The sequence below is a fragment of the Talpa occidentalis genome, unplaced genomic scaffold (genome assembly GCF_014898055.3).
Source record: "Talpa occidentalis isolate TD23 unplaced genomic scaffold, MPIMG_talOcc4v2.1 talOcc4.16, whole genome shotgun sequence".
Classification (NCBI taxonomy): domain Eukaryota; kingdom Metazoa; phylum Chordata; class Mammalia; order Eulipotyphla; family Talpidae; genus Talpa; species Talpa occidentalis.
The window spans coordinates 68646615-68673626 of record NW_023601653.1 but is presented as its reverse complement, the minus strand read 5'-3'; the positions used below and the strand labels follow the sequence as shown (position 1 = coordinate 68673626).

At 40.7% G+C, this 27012-nt stretch overlaps 1 protein-coding gene across 1 annotated transcript; it reads right to left on the bottom strand.

Annotated features, from left to right (window-relative positions):
* Positions 1-447: 447 nt before the first annotated feature.
* NECAP1 (NECAP endocytosis associated 1) lies at positions 448-11553 on the bottom strand. Its single transcript, XM_037514399.2, has 8 exons — positions 11407-11553; positions 6917-7017; positions 6649-6753; positions 5891-5972; positions 4964-5072; positions 4687-4870; positions 2493-2595; positions 448-2165 (listed from the first exon to the last, which is right to left on the bottom strand). Exons 1-8 carry the CDS (start codon positions 11499-11501, stop codon positions 2117-2119), a joined length of 828 nt encoding a protein of 275 aa, XP_037370296.1. The 5' UTR covers positions 11502-11553; the 3' UTR covers positions 448-2116.
* Positions 11554-27012: the final 15459 nt, after the last annotated feature.

Here is a 27012-nt window from a genome sequence, read left to right as displayed (position 1 = left end):
TGAGAGAGAGAGAACGTGTGTCATTGCAAATAAAAATAGCAAGCATCCACACCCTTCACATTCATCTTCTGTGACAATCACTGAATGAGAGCTCCTAGATCCTTCTGCCTTCCTAAGTTTTTAACACAGACTACAGTTCTCTCTTACACTGAGTTCCTTCAATTACTCTGATTATAGCCTCAGGATGTGAAAGGTAGTCTCAATAGTGAAGGTAATATAAAGCAAATGAAATAAACTGCAGCAGCAGAGAAGGACCATAAACAACCTCTACAAGGTGTGCTCTGAGGGTTTGGGATGATGAACACGAAAGTCCAGCCTCAACTTCAAGGCCCTATTTCTTGAAAAACAGCAAATATGCATAAATGTCCTTTTATTACTTACTAGCCCATTTATAGTGGGTTAATTTAATAAAATATGTAATGAAATAGACGAATTAAAAGAGACACTACTTTTTTCCATAGTTTTAATTACCATTATTGCACCAATACAGCATATGCTTTATATACATATATCTTAAACTTCATCTTCAATGTTCCAGCAATTCGAATACATAATATATTATCATCTTGAGAATACAAAGAACACAACATGGAGGAAGATTGAGAAAATAGGTTTCCAGTAGTTAGTCACTAGTGATTCTATAGTTTCTTTTTAGTGTTTTCTAGTGGAATTTTATAACATCCTGCCATGGCTCTGTAAGAATAGAGCTGCCTGGAAGGGGTGGCAATGAAAAAATATGGACCCAAAGTTAGAAAGAGTCAAGAAGAAAAGCAGAGACAGAATATATATGTATTTTGAAACTAAATATAAGGACTCCCTTCCACCAGAGTGTACACCTCTCAGTAGGTGCTAAGGGAAGAAATGACATTCTTCCATTTCATCCTTCAAACTGCCCATTAGCAAACAGAATAGGTAGTGTCCATTTATCTAAGAAAGGAACTCTTCACAGCTTTGTAAAAGGAATGGTGGCACAAAGGGAAGGGACGTTACGGGAGAGCAACTCGTTTCTGAGACACCCTGGGTGATGGGTATCAAAGCCGTCACCAGGCAAAACCTAGCAGAGCTGAAGCTGCGCCTCTCCAGCCTCCTTCACAGAAGACAGTACATGTACTAGCAGCTTTCTACTAAGAGCTACCGGACTGAAAAATAAATGTTTATGGAAAGGGAAAAGATACCCAGGCAGCAAGGCAATGTGGGTATGAACAAGAGTTAAGTGTTTTCAATCTCTCTGCTCTACAGATGAGGTTAAAAACTCTCAACCCTTCAACTTCAGGTCAAATAATGGGGCCAATACAAAGCAATGCCGTGCTTCAAACACAGCAGCTTGATGGAGCTGCAAGTAAATGCTTCTCTAGATTATAACTTGGAAAACACAGCTCCTTGAACCTCCCTTATCTGAGAGACACCACTGATCAGAGATGCTGCACTATTTAACAAACACAAGGACAGTGGGGGTGCCCCCAACACAACCCTCTTATCATAGGAAACATGTAAACACACGAGAGGGCGATGGAGCTGCACCAGCACTGGATGTTCACTGACCAGGATAAGCCTGAAGGAGGACACACAGCAGAAACCCAGCACAGGTCTTTCTCATACCTATTCCTATCAAAATTCTGAATTTATAAACATTGAGGTCAGGCTGTCCATTTTTAGAGTCTTAGGTTAGTGAAAAAAGAAAGTTTCAAGGTTTTTGTCTCCCCTGCAATTGCTAAATAGGGCTTCACAAAGAGGCACACGAGGGTCATGAGATGATTCTGAAACAAGTTTACGAAGTTCAAAGATGGAGAAAAATTTTACAGAGGACAGTGGTCATTTCCCCCTTTGAAGAGACCCTGGCCTTTTGAGCCCTAAATCATTAGCCACAAATATGAAAAACCCACTATTCTCCTGTCCTCACAGTGAACAGGAGAGAAGAGATATTTTCTTGCCAGTACAGCAAGTATTAAGATAGGGGAGTGGCATAAACCAACTTGAACTCAATGGAGAAGCTATGAGAAAGATTGTCCAGTAATTTTGGTTCTAGGCAGGGAAGGGTTCTAACTTCCCTCACAGATTGGTGCCCTCAGGATCATTTTATTCTTCAAGTCTATCCATAACATCCTGCCAATGCTGTTCAGAACTGGACCCAGTTGGATGGCTGTGGTGCCTGGTTTGGAACAGAGCTGCAAGACAGGAAAAAAGAGAGAAAGCTGAATGCATAAAATTAGGACAGCTACTCCATCCTTTACTTAATACTTTGCAAGAAATCACCACCCAGAATTTCAGAAACTATGCTTCATAGCGATTATACTTACCACAGCCTAAAATGTCCCACTCAAACTTTACTGACAGTTTTCTTTTCCCACAATCCCCACACTCACACTTTCTTACCTAAAATTCCTGCCAATGACTCTACGTGACCTGCGAATGCCCCACCTTCCCAGATTTCATTTGACTGTACATTTCATCTATATCCTGTCTGAGACTATGTTGGTTTCACTGGGTCATACCTGGATGCAGTGCTGAAATCTCCCCACAAGTCATTGCTTGCAGAAACTGGAGCTGGTGCTGATGTCGTGACAGGGGCAGGGGAATCCAAATCTAAAAGAATATCTGAAGATAAAGAGAAGAAAAAGAGGAAACATAATAAAAATATGGTACAAATCTTAGAATTTTCATTCTTAGAAAGATGAAAATTTATGTTCACATAAAAATCCAGAGCAGTTTTATTCATCACAGTCCAAAACCAGAAACTACCCAGATGTCTGTCCATGAATGATGGTGAGACACACAGTGGACGTCCATACCCCTGGAGCTATTTAGCAATAACTAGGAAAGACTTAATGAATCTCAAAGGAATTATGTTGGGTGCAAAAAGCCACACGAAAAAGCTTAGAAACTAGATAATTCTATTTATATAAAACTCCAGAAATGACAAAATTACAGAGATGGAAAAAAGACTAGTGATTGCCAAGGGTTATGGGAGAAGGTACTGTTATAAAGGGTGACATGAGGAACCTTTACAGAAGACTCTTCTGTACCCTCACCATGGTGGCAGCCCATTAACCTACACACCATAAAACTGCACAGAATTAAACACATACACACACAAATGAGAACATGTAAAACTACTGAAATCTTAAGTGGGGGCTGGGGGTAGGTGGCATCAACATCAATTTCCTGGTTATGAAATTCAACTAGTTTTGCAAAATGTTACCACTGAGAAAAACTGAGTACAGCATACACAGGATTTCTTTGTACTATTCTTTTACAAGTGCATGTGAATCTACCAACTTTCTCAAAATAAAAAGTTCATTTTAAAAAAATAAATCTTAAGTATTAACCCAAGTATCTTTTTTTTTAATTTTTTTAAAGATTTCTTTTTATTTATTTATGCATAGAAGAACTGGTGTGTAGGCCAGAGGTACAGGACGGGTAAGTGGATTGACCAGAGACAGAGTGGGGAGCCAAACAGGTAGATCTACTGAAATACACTGCTGAGGGGAGCAGCTGGCAAGACAGGAGAGGTCTGCTGTGCCCTATATGGTTAGCACTGTGACAGGGGATCAAACTTAGGCTGTCGCGGTGATAGCACTGATATTTAACCCCTTGGCCACCAGGGAGGTGCCCCCAATGCCTTTTGGTGAAAACTTGCGAAGATAAGTAAGCCATAACCATTTTTTACTTCACAAATTCCAGAAAGCTTACTTTGAGCAGTCAATTATATAAATGATCTGCATTATCTAATACAGTAGGTTAAAACTCCCAGATTCTAAAATCTGGTTTCTCTAGTCTTAGGAAAATTCCTTTCGAAGTTCCAATGGTTTCACTCCTTAAGTGAGAGTAACCATATCTATTCTTTTTTAAAAAAAAGATTTATTTATTTATGCATACAAGAACTGGAGTACAAGTCAGAGGTACAGGGTGAGAGGATTCACCAGAGACAGAGTGGGTAACAGAACAGGCATATTGACTGAAATACACTGCTGAGGGGAGCAGCAGGTGAGTCAGGAGAGGTCTGCTATGCCATGTGGGTAGCTCCCTGGCCGGGGATCAAACTCATGCTGCAGAGGTTTAGGATAGCTTCACAGTGCTGTGTTTAACCCCTTGCGCCACCGAGGAGGCCCTATATTTATTCTTTTGTCAACCAAGGAGTAAGGAAGAACAAAAGTGTATTTACAAACCTACACAGTGTCTCATTTCCTCCCAACTGCCCTTGTGAAGAAATTGAAAAGATTAAGAAATGACATTTACTGAATGACTACTATGTTCCAGTACTGTGTAGGCATCCTCACATCATTCAGCCTTCACGATTCTGGGATAGTTCTACATCATGTGCTGATAAGGATACTCACGACTCAAAGAACTTAAATAATGCTACCAAGCTTTCATATATATATGTTCACAGAGCTGTTACCAAAATCTTGGTCCATCTGACTGTTAGACCAGTATGTACCTAACCAAGGTCCAACAAGGAAATAGTCTTTTTTGTCGTCACCCAATTTTTTGCCAAAGAACCTACCCGATATCATGGCTCTAAGTTCACCAGAAAAGCTTTGATCTCTTACGAGAGGCTATCAGAATCACCTTGTTGGTACCAAGTGGCATTTAATAAAAAAACCATCAACACTCCTTTTAGCAAAAATGTATTACCCAATTAAAACATGATATTATTTCTCAAAAGTTAAAGTACTAGATATTTACCTGCATCACTACCGCCATGGTTAGACTTCGGAATGGGTGGTGGGGTGACATGATTGCTGATGGCAACTGAAGAGGACGGTGGGGGAATAGTGATTTTGCCTCCAGGTGGGGGTGGGAGTAAGCTTAGGCCCCCAGTCCCTGAAGTCTTGGGCTTAGAAGCACCTCCTTTCTTAGTTGTAATATTCTATAAAAGGAAAAAAAAAATGAGGGAGGTGAGAAAAAGAAAAAGAGAAGTCAAAGGTTCATGGAAATACAGAGAGGGGGCAACCATACTCACCCCAATACTCAACTTGATGGTCTGTCCTTCCTTGAAACCCAAATCCAACTTGGGGCGAGTATCCATTTCCTGAGATTCCTTGGAAATCTCAGATTCCTGCTTTACCCACCTTCAGGGAAAGAGTGAGTTATCTTAACTTGGGAGTCCCTAAAAGCTGAGTTTGACACACAAATTTGAGTATTTCTAATGTATACAGAACAGGGTTCCAGGAAGCAGAGTGAGGGAATATGAAGAGTAAAAATGGAAGAAAAGTCAAAAAGAGGGCAATTGGGATGCCAATATCTCAGTGAAACCCACAGAATTTGCATTAAACTTGTCCCTCCAAAGGAGGTTACTCAGTCATCAATTCCCATCCCCCTGGTTGACAGCTGCCCTGGTTGAGGTTGACCAGGTTAAGTGATGGACTGAGGAGGTGTTAATTCTCATTCCTTCCATTATTCTGTCTGCAATTTCCAGGAGTCTTGAGGAAAAGGCAGAGGTACACCTGCCCTTGAGGTGGGCAGCTGACAGTGTACATGGTGCTATCCACTGCAGTTGTGCCAAAGTCACAGGGACTGAAGAAATGTTGCAATAGGCACAAAGCATGCCAGCTAGAGGAAATAACAAAATTTGCACACAGCTACCCACATCTCATACACAACTATGCTATAACTATATACATTCCTGAAGCAGCTAAAAGCCAAGGTTTATCCCCAGAGGCATAAACAAAAGCATCAACTCAAACCATTGTGCAAGGGATCTAAAACAAGGATAAGGTAGAACAGATGCAAAGATAATGCAAGGAAATAGAATGGACAGTGTTATATTCAAAATGAACTATTTTACCAAATAAAGAAACCAGGAGGTAAGAGCGATTATACCCATTCAGCTGAGAAGCAGCATTCCTCAAACCATTTAACCTGGTAAGTAAAGAAAATCTTCACTCACTTGAAGTGATCTTGCAAGGACACATTAAAGTCGAAGGCATCACCCCGATCCGTGAAGCCAATGCCAATGAAAGCGCTACGCCCTGAGGAAAAAGAGGAAAACTTAGATCAGGAAATGTCCCTATGACAAATTCTGCCCAATGAAAATATAAAACTACCCCATCTAGAAAAAGTCTGTGGATACAAAACATTGTCTCATATACCAGGGGTTCCCACACTATCGACAGCCCATGGGCCCAATGCTGCCAGAGTTTGTTTCATAAATAAAGCTTTACTGGAACACATATCATAGTAAATTGTCCACAAATTATCTAGGACTATGTTCACACTATGCCAACAGAAGTGAGTAGCTACAAAGACATCATTTGGTCCACAAAACCTAAAATATATACTGTCTATTTCTTTACAGAAAAAGTTTGCCAACCTCTGGTATGAAAAAGGGAATTATCACCATATTCTTAGATGACTTAAGATAGCCCCATCAAAAACCATTACAATGCAGCAGCAAGATGTGTTCATTATTTTGTTTGACAGAATTTTGACTTATTTATAATCTATTAACTTTCACATCTCTTTAATTAATGTTCATATCTATTACAAATATGTTAATCCTTTTCTCTTAGGATCTTCCTTTTCCTTTATAAGGGGAGGAAAAATTTAGTAAACTGAAGTGGAATAAAGGCAATCAGGACAAACTTTCAGCGAAGTGCATTGATGATTTTCCTAATCTCATCCCCTTCAAAACACCAGATCCCTTACCAGTACCATCCTGAATCCGGATTACAAAGTAGCGGCTGGAATCTGTCACTGTCTCCACCGCAATACCAGGATACTGTTCTACTGGGGCCTGAGCAAAGAGCTCCCCTGACAGATAAGAAAAAGGATTCTTTGAGCAAAGGAAGCAAAGATTTAAAACTTCAATTAACAAGTACTTCCATTTCAGTCCCCATCTTGAAAAATACCATACTTATAGAAGCATGCCAAACCAATATCCTTAACATGTCAAAGGGTCATCAACACAGATTACCTGAAACTTTATCCTCGAGTTTGATATAAGCAATCTTCCCTTTTGATGTGATTCGAAGGCGACCAGTCCAATCAGGCTGGTCTAATTTCCAGTCAGATGCCCTAGGACAGGAAAATGGGAAGCCTCAGGCCTCAGGTCATGCCTTTAAGATACTAAAAGCCTACACAGAATCCCTGTCCTATTTCTAGTTCCCTGTCCTCCACTGCTTATTCTTTCCACCTATTAAATAATCAACAAGAATAACTCATGATCTCCTCTATAAAGACACCCCACCTTATATACAGTCCAAAGCAAATATCAGACCTTACTATTTGGGATTCTGCTTGGATGTTTTTTTTTTTTTTTTTTTTGGTAATAGTATGTTACTGATCAGGTAACAACAAAGTAAAACAATATAAATGAAATGTAGCAAGTAACAGAAGCCTTCCCAAATCCCTAACCATATTATCACTTACTGACTTCAACCAATATTTACAGAGTGCAGGAAAAGTCACAGGTACTGTTTCAGGTGCTTGGGATACAACAGTGAACAAAACAGACTGCTGGTCCCATGAGGCTTACATTCTATCAGACAATAGACAATAAAAAATAAAATAAGTAAAATAATTATCTCAGAGATGACAAGTACTAAGTTAAAAAAGAAAATGCGGAAGAAAAAAGGAGAGGTTGAGAGGGTGGAGAGTGAACAACCTGCAGCATTCCAGGTGGGCCTTACCAACTTGGTGAAATGTGAGCAAAAATATGAAGGAAGGAAGATGCCTACACAGATATGGAGGGTTGGCCGGGAGCATTTCAGGCAAAGGTTATAAATGAATTTGAATGAAATCCAATATATTATTTAAATACGATGAATTATATAAAAATTACATTCGTGATTATGTTTTGCCAGGAATGTGGAAAAGGGAAAGCAAAGTAAAAGGTAGTAGCAACTCACCTCTTAAGAACCTGAAAACTGGCTTCCCTGGTGTCTCAAGGGGTTAAGCACTGCACTATGAAGCAATCCACAGCTTCTGCAGCACGAGTTCGGTCCCCAGCCGGCCAGGGAGAAACCCACATGGTGAGGCAGACCTCTCCTGTCTTGCCCACTGCTCCCCTCAGCAGTGTATCTCAGTCTGCCTGTTCTGTTCCCCACTCTGTCTCTGGTGGGTCCTTTCTGCCCCTACATCTCTGGCCTGTACCCCAGCTCTTGTATACATAAATAAATAAATCTTTTTTAAAAAAAAAGAATCTGAAAACTGATAGTTGCAGGATGGAAAAGTAATAATAAAGGTTATCTAAACAAGAATGAGTGGAGTTGAAAAAGAAGTAAAAAAAGGCGAAAGGAAGTGAAAATTAAAATTAGCACAGGTTTTGAACAGGATTTATAAGATAAGTTCTTGTCATGCCCTTCTCAGCTGATGCCTTGCCCTCGAAGTCCCTCAGTACCCGAATCTGATCCAGACTGGAGCACCCTAGAGGTCCCCGTCTATTAAGTAGGTGCATAACTCATTACTTACCTTACCATACCACAAGAGCTAGACATAGTACAAAGGACTATTGAAAATTAGAAATGGGCCTTCTTATTTATCCAGTGTGTCTAGTAGCCAATATTGAACAAATTCAGTCCTGAGCCTTCTTTCCTCTCCCACTCCCAGACACAGCCTGAGTAACTCTTGGTTTTGTTGGTCTTCTGACAATATCTAAAGTGACTTCAAATTTTACTTTAGCAATCAATGCTTTTAAGTACTCTGGAAATGGGAATTAAAAAGTCTCTCTCTCCCTGCCTCCCCATCCCTCACAAAAATGAAGGAAAGGACAAGAAACATAGCAATAATGACTAACTTCAAAGTTCAGCATTCTTTTCATTACATTAAAACATACTATGAAGGGGCTTCCCTGGTGGCGCACGGGGTTAAGTCTCAGCAATATGATGCTATCAGCAGCCACTGCAGCATGAGTTCAATCCCCAGCCAGGGAGCTAACCCACATGGTGCAGCAGATCTCTTCTGTCTTGCCCACTGTGCCCCTCAGCAGTGTATTTCAGTAGATCCACCCTGTTCTGCTTCCCATTCTGTCTCTAGTGAATCCTCTCATCAACCTCGCACCTCTGGCCTATACCCCAGCTCTTGTATGCATAAATAAATAAATCTTAAAAAAAAAAAAAACATACTATGGAGTTTAATATTGATTTAGATAGGGAAGAAGATAGTGATGAATAAAGTTTTATAGGTTGGAAAATCATTTCCTAATCATTATAAGTTTCTGATCAACCTAAATTTTCCTTCTGTATGTCTGGTCAGTGCAAGTCTGAGAAGCAACAGCTTACACCAGGATGAATCAAAGTCATTTATGTCCTTTGACCTTATTAGTCACTCAAAGTGAGGGTTTTTCCTGCTTCCTAAAAGTCCAGTCTTTCCTTTAATGGCAATTTGGCAAATATGTCATGCTCACATTGTAAAAGAGGCTCTGGTAAACTACAACGAATATGCAGACAAAAAGATACAGAAGTAATATTTATCAAGCATCTTGATAAATAAATGAGAATTACAATTCAAACTTAGTTTTGCTCTCTTCTCTCACTGTAAGAGTGATTGATTAAAAAATGCCTCTTGTGGAATAAGAAATGTCAATAATAGGCATGGAAAACACAGGATAATGAGAAAAGAAATTGTTTTGATGGCTCCATGCAGTTAAGTGGCACAAGTTTAAAGGCTGTATATAAACTAGGGAGTGAAGACAGAGAAAGCAGATGAGGAAGAGAAGGAAGCCAGAAGTGAAGGAAAAGAACAGAATCCCACTTCAGTGTGTATCATATCCTTTAGGAAGTCTTGAGCTACAAGTCTTGAATTCATCTTTTTTTACCAGTTCAATCAATTAACTATTAGAGTTAGAAGCCATGAGTTATTTCTTCTTACTTTACCAGTTCAGTCAATACTAATATATGTGAGTAAGTGTAATCTACCAGTTTCTTCTCTCAGTCAACATTTACAAAGTGCCCACTATGTGCCTGGCACTGTGCTAGACCTGGGAAGATAAAGTTTAAAAGAATCTCAAGTTGCTCCTAATCTAGTGAAAAGAAATAGAGACCTAGCAATCAGTTACAATACAGAATAAAGAGCACCATGACAGAGACAAGTGTAGGGTACTATGGAAACAGGCAGAGCATACCTAAGTCAAAATGAAAGGGTCAAGGAGGGCTTCGTAAACAAGGTGCTGTCTCAGATGAGTCACACACATACCTGTAACTACTATCAAAAAACATATACATTCCTATCATGCTCAATTTGGGATCTGAAGGAAAGCTTGAAATTAGGACTATCTCTTTACCAAAAAGTACAACCCATTAGCACAGGTAACCAAGCACAAAGATATTTATTCATGATGAACAAACTTCTGCTAAGGAAGCAAAATAATGGACAATGGGAGAAGATGACTTTTCAGCCTCGGTAACAATAAATGCCATGATGGCGATTTCGATCAGAGAGGAGTAAAAGCAGTATCGTGTTTAAATACAGTTTTTCGGTTTCCTAAATTCTTTTACATTTATTATGTAATTTCACTTAACCCCCCCAAAAAAAAACTCCTATGAGGTACATAACTAGAATAGGTTTTATTATCATATGTGATAATTATATTATCATAACCACATCACCAATAACTTTCTTCCTTTTTTTCTTTTTAAACTAAGGTTTGATGAGGTTAAGAGATTTGTTCCAAATCATAAAGCTGTTTGGTTATCAGGGCTCATACTCATATTTTTAAAAATGTAACCCAAGTTACTGGTTAAGTCTTTCGATTATATGGCATCAAATAACATCCTCAGATCCTGAGAGTCACAAGATGGTTAGTTAGCCCTACAGAGAAAATGCTGAGTTAAATCCGGACGGAAAATCTATAGAAGAGGTTCAGAGCGGACGAAGGAAGGAAAAGAACACTATATAATCAAGAAAATACATTGAAAAGAAACAGAATGACCCACCATTAGAAAACCTGTGGTCCTAACCTTTGCCCACTGGCAAGCGACTGAAGGGAAAACCAAATGGAAAAGTGATACCTGAAGGCAAGACTGACAACAGCACAAACGATTAATGAGATCATTCGGAGGGTGGCCAACAACACAATGATCATCCACAAATGTGCAGGGGGTGCTGGAAACGTGTGTGAACGACCAAGAAGGGAGAGGGGACTAAGGATGACACAGTGAAGGACGCAGGGAAGACAGGATGTGGATGACAGGGAGCAGATGGGCAACCCGGCGGGGTCCGGGGGAGGAGGGGAGGGAGAATGCAGGATGGTCATTTTTTTCAAGCGGTGGAAACAACGACAACGGCAATCCCGGCAATCCGGAGTGAGGGAAAAGCAGGTGACCGGGCACTAACCACCCTGGTGGGGAGGCTAGCAAGGTGACAACTCGGAGGTGGCAGTGGCAGGGACGGGCGGCGTGCTACCTGAGGAGGACTCTGTCATCCCCGACCGGGTAAGCGTATGCTGCGGTGCCTCGAAGTTAGTACCTGTAGCCGCGGTTGGAGGCCCGGGGCGGAATCCGGTAGACGCTGACGTCAGGTTTCACACACAGCACCGACTCGTACTCCAACTCGGCCGCCATCTTGGCTCTGCTCTCCGCGCCACCAGAGGCGGAGCATAGGGAGCGGGGGCGGGACAGAGGCGGGGCATTGTGAGACGAGACAATTTCCGCTTACGCTACTTCCGCGTGAGTTTAGCTTCGTTCCTAAAATTAACCTCTAGACGCGGATGTTAAGGAAGCCATATTGAAACCTGGCAAAGTGAGGTCGTGAAGCTCGCCATCTTCAGTAATGGCAAAAATGCAATTCCTTTGCGTGACTCACGTTATGGAAATCTCCATCCCCGGGAGGTGATGAGGAAAAGCGCCATCTTGGACCAGCAGGTTCCCGCAGTGCTTGGGGAGACGAGGACCATCTTGAAATCGGGCGAATTTTTCTTCCAAGCGTCACTTGTTAACCGTAGTTTCTTGGCAGGCATGGAATATCCTCCAGTGATTAGTCGCATTTGGATTCCTACAGGAAACTTATGATCCAGTCCTACACATGGTGGATTTTTAACCCTCCAGAGTCTAAATTTTAAAAATGTCCAACCTAATTCACTTAATAGTACCCTTTTATCTTGGAATTTATAAAACGACTCCTGTTGAAAATAATGTGGGATCAGTTCAATTACTGAGAAAACCAGAAAGTATAATGAACTATTTAGGGCCACTATTTGCTCCCAGTGAACTCTCCATAAATATGTTCCTCTACACTCCAAATATGAACTTGCCACAACGCTATCACGTTAAATGATTTAATTAGCACAACAGCAAATGATAAAACTGAGATACGAACTCCAGTCTGACTACAACTTCAATGATGACACTTCATTATATTGACTGGTTGAAAGCCTGTCTCTAATTTGTCTACTCTATGTAGCAAATGTCAAAAGCCATTATAATATCTATCCCTGGCAAGGATGTGGGGAATTGGATACTCTCATATACTGTTGGCAGAAATATAAATTGGTATACTTTGTTGAAAGGAAATTTAATAAAATTGATCAGAATACTGAGTATAACATTCAATTTAGGATATTCACTGATACCGTAGAGAAATTTTTACATGCACGAAAAGTAGGTACAATAATGTTTACAATGGAATTTATAATTCCATGAAAGATGGAAACAACATGAATGTCTATCATTAGGAAATGATTACTCACCATTTTGCAGGTTAAAAAAAAGTAATGAAGACAGACCAAAAACTATGTCTCATGATTAGATCTTATACTAAGATCATTATATACATTGTATGCTGCTTTTCTGAGTCATCCTATAAACTCTCCACTGGCTGTACAATAAAATCTAATGTCTTTAGTCAGATAATTCATACTATCGTCCCAATTTCTCCTTCCACGCTCACTTAGAAACATTTCTCTCACACCCCTTCCCCTCTCTTTAACCCTCTCTTACTCCCAATATCGTCTATAGCTTAAGTGATCACGTTGCCATAGTTTTTCCAAACACACCACTTTTGTTCATGCTAAATATATTTGCACAGGCTGAAATGTCCTTCCCATTCATCCCTTGGCAAATAAGTTTAGACACAATTTAAATGTCAATTTCTCTGAGAATATCCTTAACTTCCCTAAATAGAACTAGTAATTCCTTTCTCTAGAGTCCTGCAACAGTTTTTATTCTTTGGTTTTAGTTCTTCTCACATTGTATTCAAGTTTAAATGTAGATCTATTTTCCAAGAACAAGAAATATGTATTTCCCAGCACCTATCTCAGTTTCCACAGCATAGTAAGAATTTCGTAAATTTTCGTGTTAAATAAATAACCGTATCTGTCCATATTTACAAGGATATTTTGTTCTTTCTCCAATCAAGAAAACGTTAAATGTCTTGGCTGGAGTTAGCTTTTGCTCACCACTAGGGGGTAGTAGCTACACAATTCAAAGGTTCTGGACTGAAAAAAAAAAAATACACTCTTAGGAATCAAGCTAATTTTCTCACAGGTGTGAATTTCTAAGAATATGTGATGTAATTAAGTGCAACAAAAGTACTTTTGTTGAAATGATAGAGGACTCATTCATCCCAAACTCAATTTTTCCTAAATATAATTCAAACATGAAAATAAATGTCTTTTTTTTTTTATTTATCTCCACTGGGAACATATTTCCTAGTTCTTTCTTCTTTGTTTACACATAAATATTTATCACGGATTTTAAATTCTGATTTACCTTTGTTCAGGGTTATCTATCATAAAATGGTGCCTGTGCAGGAGAAAATATTTGTAGATCATATGTTCAACAAGAGGTTAATATCCAAAATATATAAAGTCATATAATTAGCCAACAAAACAATAAACAACCCAACCAAAAAAATAAATAAATAAAGCGGGCATAAGATTTGAACAGCCATTTCTCTAAATAAAATATACGGATGATCAACGGGCACATGGAAAAAATGCTTGACACATCAATTATTACTTGGGAAATGCGAATCAAATCTACTATATCATCTCACACCTGTAAGAATACCTATGTCAAAAAATTGAAAACAAGTCCTCCGTATTGGTGCAAAAGATTAAGTCTCAGCACTATAAGCTATCATCAGCCACTGCAGCATGAGTTCAATCCCTGGCCAAGGAGCTAAACCACATGGCGCAGCAGACCTCTCCTGTCTTGCCCTCTGCTCCCCTCAGCAGTGTATTTCAGTAGATCTGCCTGTTCTGCTCCCCACTCTGCCTCTGGTGACTCTTCTTATCCCTCCCAGTACCTACACCCCAGTTCTTGTATGTATAAATAAAAATATTTTTTTAAAAAAATTGAAAACAAGTTTTGTAAAGTATAAAGAAAAAGAAACCTTTATACACTATTGGTAAAACTGTAAATTGATGCAGCCTTTATGGAAATGGGTATGGAGATTTCTTAAAATCTGAAAATAGAAATACCATATGATCCAGCATACCAGTTAGGCGTTTATCCAAAATATATGACAACACTAATTCAAAAAGATAAATGCACCCCTCTGTTCATTGCAGACCAATTTACAATAGCTAAGACATGGAAACCATCTAAATGCCTTGAAAGAAGTCGTGAGATAGATACTTGATGGAATATATCCAACTATTAAAAAGAAGAAATCTTGCCTTTTGTGACAACATGGAACATGAGGTTGATTGTGCTAAGAATAAATCAAAGTGAAAGGCAAATACTGGGAAATCACACTCTGATGTGAAATGTAAATAAAGAAAATGAACTAAATATCAGAACAAGTATAACTATTAAACTCTGAGAAAAATATGGAACTTACCAGAGGGTAAGGGGAAGAGGGAAGGGCAGGAATGGGTAGAGGGAGTCAATTTGCTAATGACGAATGACACTAGAACTATGGTGGGATGTTGCATGTATGTACACGTATCAGGGTGTGAAGCCATACTCCCAAAATTTACATAATTTTGTAAACCAAAGGTAACACAATAAAAATGTTATTCAAAGCATAGTACTTGCTACGATTTTCCTAAATCCTGAAGTTGTCACAAATTCAGGAATAAAAATTTAATGAGATTGGAATTGAAGTTTACAGATCTTTTTTACTTAGAATGGACCTTAGTGCCAAAAGGAAAGTCTTGGATCCTGGACTTATTTAATCATTTGCCCAAAGGCACAGTTAGTGATGCAGTCAGAATTGGAACTTCGTATCTCATAATTTATAGAAGATCACTTTTTGCAATATCCCACTATCTAGAAGAAGCACCCAAGGTACTGGCCCCCAGAATAGCAACTGTGTTGTTTTATCCACAGATCTATGTTTTTCATTTAATGTAAACCACAAAGATACCTTCACAAGTACACAAAGGCATATGGAATATTTACTACAATATTTTTATAATTTAAAAATTTAAATAAATGTCCATCAATCTGAGATTGATCAATTCCTAAATGGCACATCTAGCAGTAAAGTACTACATGCCTGTTGACATTGATCTATATATTCTAATATGAAAAAGTAAATCAATAAGTGAAAACTGTAAGGTTCAGAAGAAAAATGTTAATTATTAGATCATTTGTAGAAAAAAATGAATATAGAGCACTTAGTTTTGATAGGCACAAGATTATCATGTGGCTATAATCAAGATGCATAATAGGGGCTGTTATTTCTGGGAAATGGAAAAGGGGAAAGAAAAGGATATTTTCATTTTACATCCTCTATTTGTTACCCTTCCAATATATATGGAATAAAAATACAGGGAAAGGGGCCTCCCTGGTGGCACAGGGGTTAAAGTCTCAGTGCTATCAAGCTATCCGCAGCCACTGCTGCATGAGTTGGATCCATGAGTTTGATCCCTGGCAAAAGAGCTGACCCACATGGTACTGCAGACCTCTCCTGTCTTGCTTTCTGCTCCCCTCAGCAGTGTATTTCAGTAGATCCGCCTGTTCTGCTCCCCACTCTGTCTCTGGTGAATCCTCTCAATCCCCTCACCTCTGTGCCATACTCCAGTTTTTATGTACATAAATAAATAAAAACAAATCTTTTTTTAAAAAAAGAAAAAAAAGGTACAGGGAAAGAAAAGAAAAGCAGTTATCTCTGGAGAAAGAGGAAGAAAAAAGATTTGGGAAAGGAGTCCACATCTTTAAAAATACCTGAAGTAAAAACAGAAAGCTATTAATAAAAAGCTTGATAAAGCTGGTTAGTTACAACTTGATAGAGCTGATGTTAATCATATTTTTTGTATTTCTGTAGACTTGTCTGTTTTAAATATTTCATTATAAGAAACTTGACTACTACTTCACACCATGCACAAAAACCACCTCAAAATGGATTAAAGAACTAGACATAAAACCTGAAACCATAAAATACATAGAAGGAAATACAGGTGAAACACTACATGACATGTACCTCAAAGACATCTTTACAGACACATCACCCAAAGCAGTGATAGTGAAGGCAAAGATCAACAGCTGGGACTACATCAAATTAAAGAGCTTCTGCACAGCAAAAGAGACAATAACCAAAACAAGGAGAAACCCCGGTGACTGGGAGAAAAGTTTTGCACACAACACTAATGATAAAGGACTGTTCACAAAAATCTACAAAGAGCTGATGAGACTCAACAAAAACAAAGAAAATAATCCAGTCAAAAAATAGGCAGAAGAGCTAAAAAGAAATTTCTCCAAAGAGGAAATGCAAATGGCCAACAGGCAGATGAAAAAATGTTCACCATCACTTGTAATCAGGGAAATGCAAATCAAAACTACAAGATACCATCTTACACCAGTGAGAATGGCACATATTAAAAAAACTAGCAACAACAAATGATGGCGAGGATGTGGAGAAAAAGGAACTCTCCTGCACTGTTGGTGGGAGTGCAAACTGGTCCAACCACTATGGAGAGCTGTGTGGAGATTTCTGGACCTACTAAAGATAGAGCTTCCATATGATCCAGCAATTCCACTCCTAGGTATTTACCCAAAGGACACAGAAACATCAATTCCAAAGAGCACCTGCACCCCTATGTTTATAGCCGCACTGTTTGCAATAGCTAAGCTTTGGAAACAACCCAAATGCCCGAAAATAGATGATGGGATCAAGAAGATGTGGTACATATACCCAATGGAATATTACTCAGCAATCAAAAAAGATAAACACATGCAATTTGCAGCAACATGGATGGCACTGGAAGGGATCATGCTCAGCGAAATAAGCCAGAAAGAAAAAGAAAAATACCAGATGGTCTCGCTCATAGCAGGAATCTAGAAAACCTAAAAAAGGGACCAGGGAAAAGAATAACTATAAGAAAGAAAAAATCAAAATCAACAAACAGCTATAAACCAGAGACACACTATGGACGGGGGAGGAAGTAGGGATTGGGGTCAAAATAAGCGGGGTGGGGCCTCCCCGGTGGCGCAGCAGTTGAGCGCTGGGTTGCGAAGCTGCCCGCAGCCTCTGCAGCGCCGGTTGGATCCCCCGGCTGCTCCCCGGCCACTAGAGGAGGGTCCCACGTGGTGCGCAGACCTCTCCTGCCGCCCGCTGCTCGCTTCAGCAGTGTGCTTCGGTCCTTCTGCCTGCTCTGCTCTCCGCTCTGGCTCTGGTGAATTCTCTCATCCTCCCGTGCCTCTGACTGTACCCAGTGCTTGTATAAATAAATAAATAAATCTTTTAAAATAAATAAATAAATAAGGGAGGTGCAATTGTATGGGGAATATAAAAAATTTTAAACAAATATTTCATTATAAGATGAAGAATAGGAGTCAAAGAGGTAAACATTTAAAATTAATAACAAAGAAATTATCTGACAAATTACTCAGCAAGTGAGTTGCACAATTGTAAGTATAGTTTAAAATGAGTATGTGCAATGTTCATATATACACCTCACATGTGTACATAGAAAAAAAATTAAAGGGGTATATGTCTACATTTTGTAGCACTCACCTCCTGGACAATGGACTTGGGGAGAGAAAAAGGAGAGAAAGAATTTTAACTTTTTGTTTAAGACATGTCTTCTTTGGTGTGTGGGGGTGTGTGTGTATTATAATGAGCATGTATTTGTTTTGTAATTCAATAAAATGAATTTTTTTGGAAAAGCTAAAAACACTATACTGCTCTTACAATGATATAAAAATTTGATTAGTAAAAAAATCAGTCATTGACCAAAATCTAGCAAGCCCTACTCCTTGTTTTACAGTAATCACTCATTGTTTACAAATCTCCACTCCACCCCCAGAACTTGAGATATGTGGCAGGTACCAGATGTATGTGCCCAATAGAGAAATATGTGTGTTAGAGAAATTTCATTCAGGCATGAGTTAATAATGCTGTTGGCAGAGAGGCAATCTTAATGAATCAACAGCATACATTAAGACACATCAAGGTCATGTGTCGACCAGGTGACCCAAATACTGTGGCCAGGGGCTGGCCTAAACCTAACCCTTCATTTTTCCCTAGGAGCTGTGGCTCAGTACCTGCTAATTTAGAGTTCTTAGTGACTTGACAGAGCATAACTGCCACAAATACCACAAATGCCACAAATACCAGAGAATCATCTATCTGCAAAGCGGTCAGAGGGAGCATGTTGGTCAAAGGCACAGGCTCTGCACAGCAGCTGTCTGGTTCCAATTCTGCCACTGATGTATCGGTGTGAACTTGGGCAACTCATCAGTGTTGAGTTGCCTCACCATCCTTTTTGACAAGGATGTATCAATATTAGTACCTACCTCACCATTGGGGTGTTATGAATTAACTAACATTTAGCCAAGGAAGTATATAGCACAGAATCTGATGGATAAGCCCTGCACGTGCAAGTCATTATTATTACTAATACTAATTTATATTTGAAATAAGAATTGTCATGATTTTTTAGTTAAATATAAGCATTGAGTCTCACTTTTAGAATTTTAGAAGCTATACAACAGAGAAAATAACTAAAGTGGAATTACCATTCCAAAATCATTTTCCCCTAAATAGCTGAGGAATGTGACCAATGTAATATGATTTGGAGAGATTTAGAAGTTATTTCATGTGAAATTTGATATATGTGATGCTGTAATTCATGATAACAAATACAGATTCTGATACAGAGCTCCTAACACTCTCTTGAAATTCCTAAGTGATAAGAGTACTAGGAATATCTTTTGCTCTATTATTTGGTCCTTGACCCAGGTCTCCTGATGTCCTATAATTTCCTAGACAGAAATGTCTTGTTTCAATGAGACATCTCTGGGTGAAAGCGGGGTTGACTCTTAGGTGACGGCTGGTCATTGAGAAGACAAAGCCATTATTAGAAACTTCTAAATTTTAGACCTCCCAAGAAAGTGTGAGGTTAAGGAGGGAGAAAGAGAAGCTGGAGGAAAGACTGGGAGAAAGAAGTGGAGAGACAGAGAGAGCAAGAAGGAGAGCTGGAGGAGTACATGGAGCAGAGACATGTGAAGCTGCACTTGCTTCTTGGCCTGGACTTGTGCCAGGAACTTGGGGGACATTGGAAGGAGACACTTTAAACAGATGTAGGTGAGAGACCTGTGGAGAGGTTAACAATCGTGACTTTATCCTGATTTTGATTTTGGTTTTTTCCTTTCAGACTCGTCTGGCCCCTCTGTCTCTTTCCTATAGGTCCCCATCAGGAGGTGCCTTAGACTTGTGACAAGCTTTTAGGCCTCAGCTGTCCTGCTTTTGGCCAAACCTGTTTGGCTGTGCATTTACCCACAAGATGAGTAACTTTGGGTGTTTTGTAAAAAATTATTTTATCTATTCTTTCCCTTCTCTTTATTGTACATTAATTATATTAAAATTATTTTCCATTAAAGGTCTTATGCACTAGTCTATGTTTTGTCTTGATGCCATGGATGGCAGAACCCATTCAGAGTGGGCAGGTTTGGGAGTCTTGGGATACCCCTCACCCTGCCTGATAACAATTCTGAGGGGTCTTTACCTAGTTTTCACCAGTTAACCCCACACCAATTTTGAAATAACCAATGACTGGTTTCAAGGGAAGACCATTGTATCATGGATCTTGCAGTAGGGGAAGGGCAGCAATGGCCCTGAACCACACTCTTGGGTTCAGAGTTGGGGAGAGGGCCTGGTTTTATGGGATTGGTCTCTAGGACAAGGTAGTGGGGAAGCAGGGTGTGGACTGGACTCAGAAGTTTTCTAGCACAGGCTGCAGGACTTCTGAGCACACACAGGTGCTTTATCTGGTCTCACATTTACCCCCACCCCATTACAAGGGAACGTGCATCTCTCAAATCCCAGTTGATTAGGTTTTTGTTTTTTTTTTAAAGATTTATTTATTTTTTATTTTTTTATTTTATGCAAGTGCTGGGGTACAGGCCAGATGTGCGGGAGGGTGAGAGTGTAACAGGGTGGTCCCCAGGAAAGGGGGAGGTTCCCTGCCCCACCCAAGGGAGGGTGGAGCTGAGCAGGAAGAGGAGAAGCTGCAGAAGAGACTGAGGAAGGAAGCAGGATGGAGCCAGGAGACCTGGAGGAGGCACATGGAGCCTAGAGACACGTGAAGAAGCTGCGCTTGTCTTTTGGTCGTGGACGGGGTGACACAGATGTGGGTGAGACCCATGGGGAGGTGACAATGGCAGCTTTTATCTTGATGTTGATTTTGCTCTTTTCCTTCCGGGCTTTTCCGGTTGTTTGTGACCCTTTTCTGTGGGTCCCCACTGGAAGATGCTTTAGACTTGGGGCAGGCTTTAGGGCCTTGTTCTGGGCCGATCCCATATGGATGGACTTTTACCCACGAGGGGACGGGTAACTTTGGGTGCTTCATTTAGAAACTAGACTCTTTGCCTTACCTGTATTGTTTCCTAGTTTTATTAAAGTTCCTTCCCATTAAAGTCTCCTATGTTTTGTGTTGATGCGGCGGATGGCAGAACCCATGTAGAATAGGCAGGTTCGCGGGGTTTGGGCTGCCCCTCTCCCTGTCCTATAACAAGAGGATTCACCAGAGACAGAGCGGGGTACAGAACAGGCAGACTGACGAAACACACAGCTGAAGGGAGCAGTCGGGGAGATGGGAGAGGTGTGCCGCGCCATGTGGGCTTCTTGCCTGCTCAGTGGGATCAAACCTGTTCTACAGAGGCTGCAGACAGCTTCACAGTGTGGCGCTCAACTGCCTGCACCACCAGGGGAGGCACTGATTAGGTTTTCAACAACAGAATGTAACAAACAAGGACCAGGTTAACCCAATAACACAAACAAGGACCAAGTTCCCAGGACTCTGTACTGCATATAAGGTTATCTGCACGTAGACAGCATCAGAATTAAGTTGTGGGACACCCAGCTGCTATTACAAAATTGTTTGTGGTGTGGAAAAAAAACCCCACATGTTTGTTGACCAGAATGTCAGAAGTGGTGTCAGCTGTGTGAAACTAAAGACAATGCAGAGATGAAGAAATGGGTTTTTCCCAACACAGAGGGGAAAAATGGGTGATTTTCCAACCCAGTATCCTTTTCTATCACCCCCTTCTTTTGCCTACTTTCTATTAGAAATAAAATGAGGAAGAAAAATAGAGGAAACATTGTCCAAATAATGCACAAATAGGATAACTAACCCAAAAAATCCATCAATATTTACTCAAAAATTTATGTCAACTTACATTTATGAGAGCCCTTCACCCCCTCAACTGTCCTGATTCTGTTCCCCCAAAAAGTGTTCCTATGACTTCTCAGTAGATGAGACAAACACAAACTGAGGCTTTGTTCCCTTGTCCACTTTTATTTGCATGGAATGAAAGTCATGGGGGTATGAAACTCAATTTACTTCCCTTTCAGTCTCCCTTCCAGAGCTGTCCTAGACTGATGTACTGTCATAATTTTCAGCCAAAAAATCAACAGAAGTGACAAAGTTTGTTAAATTTTCTTTAAATCTCTGAGATCTGAATGATTTATGTCATATCTGGCTGATTTCTTCAAGATCCATGCATCATAAGTGCAACTGATAGTGATGGAATTCTGGGCTTTTTGTACTTTCTCACTGAATTTAATTTCTGGGTGACTTTGTTCTTCAGTTTGTGTTTCTATCTGGTTTTACTATAACTGCATCATTAGGCAGTTGTGCTATAAGGATGAGCGAGTACATCTCATCTGCATCCTTGAGGGCCAGCGGTTGGGATTTGATTTCAAAGTATGTGATTTAACACTAAGAAGGGAACATTAACTATTGATCTGATAAACAACTGGAAGCCACAGTGGCTTTTTGATATAGTAATTGCATGCATGTATTGAGTGCTATGTGTCAGCACTGCTTTTAACTGCTTTGCATGTATTTATTTACTCCTGACAATCCTACAGAATAGGTACAGTGAACATTCCTCAGGTCAGTCACTGCAGTCTTTCAGATTTTGTGTGGTGGTGGAGACTTCCCCACAATGACAAACACTTCTGTCAATAGCAGGATGTCTGAGAATTTGACTCAATTTGATGCTGTCAAATTGGAGAAAGCCTCAGATACCCAAGTCCCGCAAACCTGCCTTCCTCCCCACTTCAGACAACAAAGGCAAGTTCAGATTGTCATCTAAACTTCTGACAAAGTGGTTATAAATCAGAGGTTCCCACAACCCCTTCCTTAGAGCTTACTAGAATGACTTTTTTTAATTAAAATTTTTTAAATTTAATTTGCTGGATGGCTCACAGAATTCAGACTTTTACTTAGTAAATTACCAGTTTATTATACAAGGATGCAATTCAGGAACAACCACATGGAGAGCTATATAGGTCAAGATGTGCAAGAGGAGCTTGCCTGCCCTCCCTGTGCAACTCTCCCTAAATCTCTACATTCAGCCCAGAAATTCTCTGAACCCATCCCTTTTGGGTGTTTCTGGAGGTGTCATTACATAACCATGATTAATTAAATCATTGACCATTGATTGATTCAACATCCAGCTCCTCTCCCCTCCCCAGAAGTTAGGGTATTAAAAATTCCTACCTTCTAATCACATGGTTGGTTCTCTTGGTAACCAGCCTAGGTGGGGTCCAAAAGTCACCTTTTGTCATAACAAAAGACTCCTTTATCACTGTAGCGCCAGCAAGGCAAGGAGCAGGTTTTCTATGATCCAGGCAGACAGGTAAAGGAGTCCTAGGGCACTCAGTGGCTTTTTCAGGCTTTTAATGATCTTTCTACATCATGTGTAATGAGGCAACCAGGTGCAGGGCAGGCAGGGGACCCAGGGGGACAGGAGGCTGATGGGCCTCCTAGCCACCAGCGAATCTTCACTCCTTCTGGGCTCTCTGGCATCATCTCCTGGTCTCTTCCCTGGTCTCCACTGCAACCCACCACACAATCCTCTGCAGCCGTGCTGCCCTTATATGCTAAGTCTCTTGGCTCAGGTGTGCCCACTCATGCACGCCCATACGGCACTGCAGGTGCCACCATGAGGCATGCGTACGAGACCACAGTTGTCAATCATAGATGCTAACGGCAGGAGGGGGGAAATCCTGATAATTACTATTACCCTACAATCACCCTCAGTACTTAAGGAAATTCCAAGGGTTTTAGGAGCTCTGTGCCATAAATGGGGAGGAAGACTCAATACTTATTTCTTACTACATACCATACTATTACACTCAGCTAGCAAAATGGAAACCACTGTAAGTGCTTCAGAAAGGGCATTTGATAAAGAACTTGGTTACTGGAAGATTGGAAGGGTGAGAGGAAGAAGAGGAAAGAGGATATCACTGCAGGAAGCTGCTTCCCTAGGATTGGAAAAGAGAACAGAAAGGGCAAGTGTGGACTTGCCTTTGAGGCTGTGGGTCTTGCTGCTGCTTAGCAGGCATCTAGGAGCCCCTAAGCCTGCTGCTGCTGCTGCTGCTGCTGCTACTGATGAAGGACAAGAATAGAAAGACTAGAAAGGAGGCCTCATAAGACTAAAACCTGACTCACACAAGGAGGTGGGGGTTGAGGGGAATAACATGACCATTAACCCAGCTGTAGAGGTCATGACCCTCAGGCACCAGTGCCTTATCACAAGGCAAGAGACCCAAGCAGGACCAGATGCTACAGGGCGTGGAGCACAGGCCTGAGGGTAAAGATTTGGAGATTGGGCCCACCCTGGAATCTCTGGTCCCTTCCTAGTTTTGCCTGTTATCCAACATTAGCAAAAAACAGCCACTCCACAGAGGGACCCCTCCCAAAGAGAAAAGGACTATATCAGTGCAGTCTCTGCACAGGTTCGGGGCAGCACTCCCACTGCCCACCTGTGACTATTCAGGTGCTTCTTTTCACCAACTCTCTCTCCCTCTGTAGGGCAGCAGCCTCCTGCCTGCCTGCGACCTGTATCACACCAGGACTTCTCTTCACTGACCTCCTTCAGCGGAGGCCACTCTCCTCAAGGCCACCAGCCTGCAACCATGCAGGTCTCTCTCAGCAAACCTGTCCCTTTCCCTTTCCCTAATAAGCCTGCTCTTTAAATAAAACTAATGTCTCTGTTTCATGGAGAAACCCACCTGGGAAACTCGCTGCAGGCCGCTGAAACAGGAGCTCTGGTGAATCTGTTATAGGACAGGGAGAGGGGCAGCCCAAGCCCCGCAAACCTGCCTATTCTACATGGGTTCTGCCATCCGCCACATCAACACAAAACATAGGAGACTTTAATGGGAAGGAACTTTAATAAAACTAGGAAACAATACAGGTAAGGTAAAGAGTCTAGTTTCTAAATGAAGCCTCCAGAGTTACCCGTCCCCTCGTGGGTAAAAGTCCATCCAAATGGGATTGGCCCAGAACAAGGCCCCAAAGCCTGCTACAAGTCTAAAGCATCTTCCAGTGGGGACCCACAGGAAAGGGCCAGAAACAACTGGACAAGCCCGGAAGGAAAAGAGCAAAATCAACATCAAGATAAAAGCTGCTATTGTCACCTCCCCACGGGTCTCACCCACATCTGTGTCACCCAGTCCACGACCAAAAGACAAGCTCAGTTTCTTCACGTGTCTCTAGGCTCCATCCTGCTTCTTCCTCAGTCTCTTCTTCAGCTTCTCCTCTTCCTACTCAGCTCCACCCTCCCTTGGGTGGGGCAGGGAACCTCCCCCTTTCCTGGGGACCACCCTGTTACAAAACTTTTTCCAGAGTGAACCCAAGGACCCCGCAACTCTACAAGACTCCATCATTTTGGCAACCACAAAGGGACTCTTCAGGTCATCTGGTGCCAACATCACTACTGCTGCTGCTGCTGGAAGCACTAATCCCGCCCTCAGCCCTGGTCCCCAGCAGCTGACAGGTCACCATTACAGGGTCCTCTGCAGACGAAGTGTCTGCTGCTCTCCCTCTCTCCCCCAACCTTTGATTTTAGTAGTTCTGATGCCTGTTTTGGTTTCTAGTTCTTGTTTTTTATTTTTAAAATAAATTTGCAATCTTCACACAAACAAAGGTCCAGGATCAAATGCAATGATTTCTTTTTTACTCCATTTTCCAATAGAACATGAACAAGCTGTTTGCTGACTAGTCACAGAATTTTCTGTGTTTTCCAGCTTGCGGCAGTGGTTATATGTAACTTAGAGTACAGGAATTTTGTCATATATTCATTTCTAATCATCTCACGTAAAACAAGCTAGAAATTCTATGCTCTAAAATTTTTCTCTAGTTTTTTTAGTTTCCTTAACTTTATTTTAATTTTTTTAATTAATTTATTTCTTACATCATTTTGTCCCTATAGTTCTCCTACCATATCACCCGTGAACCATCACCATATTCCCTTGTATTCTTCCCTCCCTTGTTTTGAACCCATTTTGACCCCCACCGGCACCCTCTCTTGCTGTAGACCTCAGATCTGTGGTCAACTTGCTAGTTTTGACTTTTCCTTGACCTTTTCTAAAATTTTTATTTTGACCAAGTGATTAATGTAGGATTAATCAGTGTCTCACAAAAAGTTTTAATATGACTGCGTTTCATTCTTTCCAAAGCATCTGATAGTTGCTTAGAAATGTATAATTAGATATTAAACAGGACCAAAACCACATAAATTCCTCATAATTTTCCATATTACATGGCAAAACAACCAGCACTTTATAAGAAACGGTGGACAGAAGTCATCCAGAAACAGGAGCTCTATTCACTAGCTGTTTTTGATCATTTCCTTCCTGATCTAAAAATCCAAGGATACAGTTGGAAGTGCTCTGGCTGGTTTTGTTTTATTAGCTTAAGAGAGAGAGAGAGAGAGAGAGAGAGAGAGAGAGATCAGGAAATCTGAACCTATACCAAAAACAACTTTAAAGACTCAAAATGAACTCTGAACAATATTCAAAAGTCAATATCCTTTTCAACCAAAACATTCATTTATTGGTGCCCCCAAACATGTGTTATACCAGCATAATAGCAGGCACTGGAGGAGAACAAATTCATACTTTAGTAAGGCAAAGAAAAGTAAATTATAATTTCATGTGATAGTTAGTGCCTGTCAGATCTCTGCTCATCCTCAAAGCCCAACTCAAGGGCGACCTCTTCAGAGCATTGTCTTCCAGTTTGCTTCAGTGAGAATTAGACTTTCCCTCTCTGCGCTCCCAGGGTGCATTGGGCTCTCCTAGTGCAATCCTGCACCGATACCAAGGGACCTCCAACTGTTATTGTACATTCTAAAAAGTCCCAGCTATCTGCACACACAAAGGCAAAGAAAGCAAGATTTGATGTGAAGTCTTTAATTGCTGTGGGGAGAGATTAAGATGGGGTGGCAAGAAAGATTTCAAATAACAGATTCCAAATGAAACTCTGATTATTATCCATCCCCTCATGGGTAAATGCCCAGTCAAACAGGCTCAGCCCAAAGCAGAGCACTTGAGTCCTGAAAGCTGGCCAGGAGTCTCAGGCACCTTCTGGCAAGGAACCACAGAAAGGGATAGGCAGGAGATAAAAGTGTACATTTATAGAGGTTTGAACCTATACAGAGGTTATACAAAGGTATAACCCTACTTTACAATAAACATAATTTGGGGGGAGAAGCAAATATATTTGACCCAGATAAACTTTATTTCATATGCATATATGTAAAAGCATAACATGAGTAAAAATTCCTTTTTTTTTTTTTTTTTTTGTGGACCCTCTCTGGTAGCCGGGGATCGAACTGGCACTGCAGAAGCTAGAGGAAGTCTTGCAACCCAGCGATCAACCATTGCGCCACC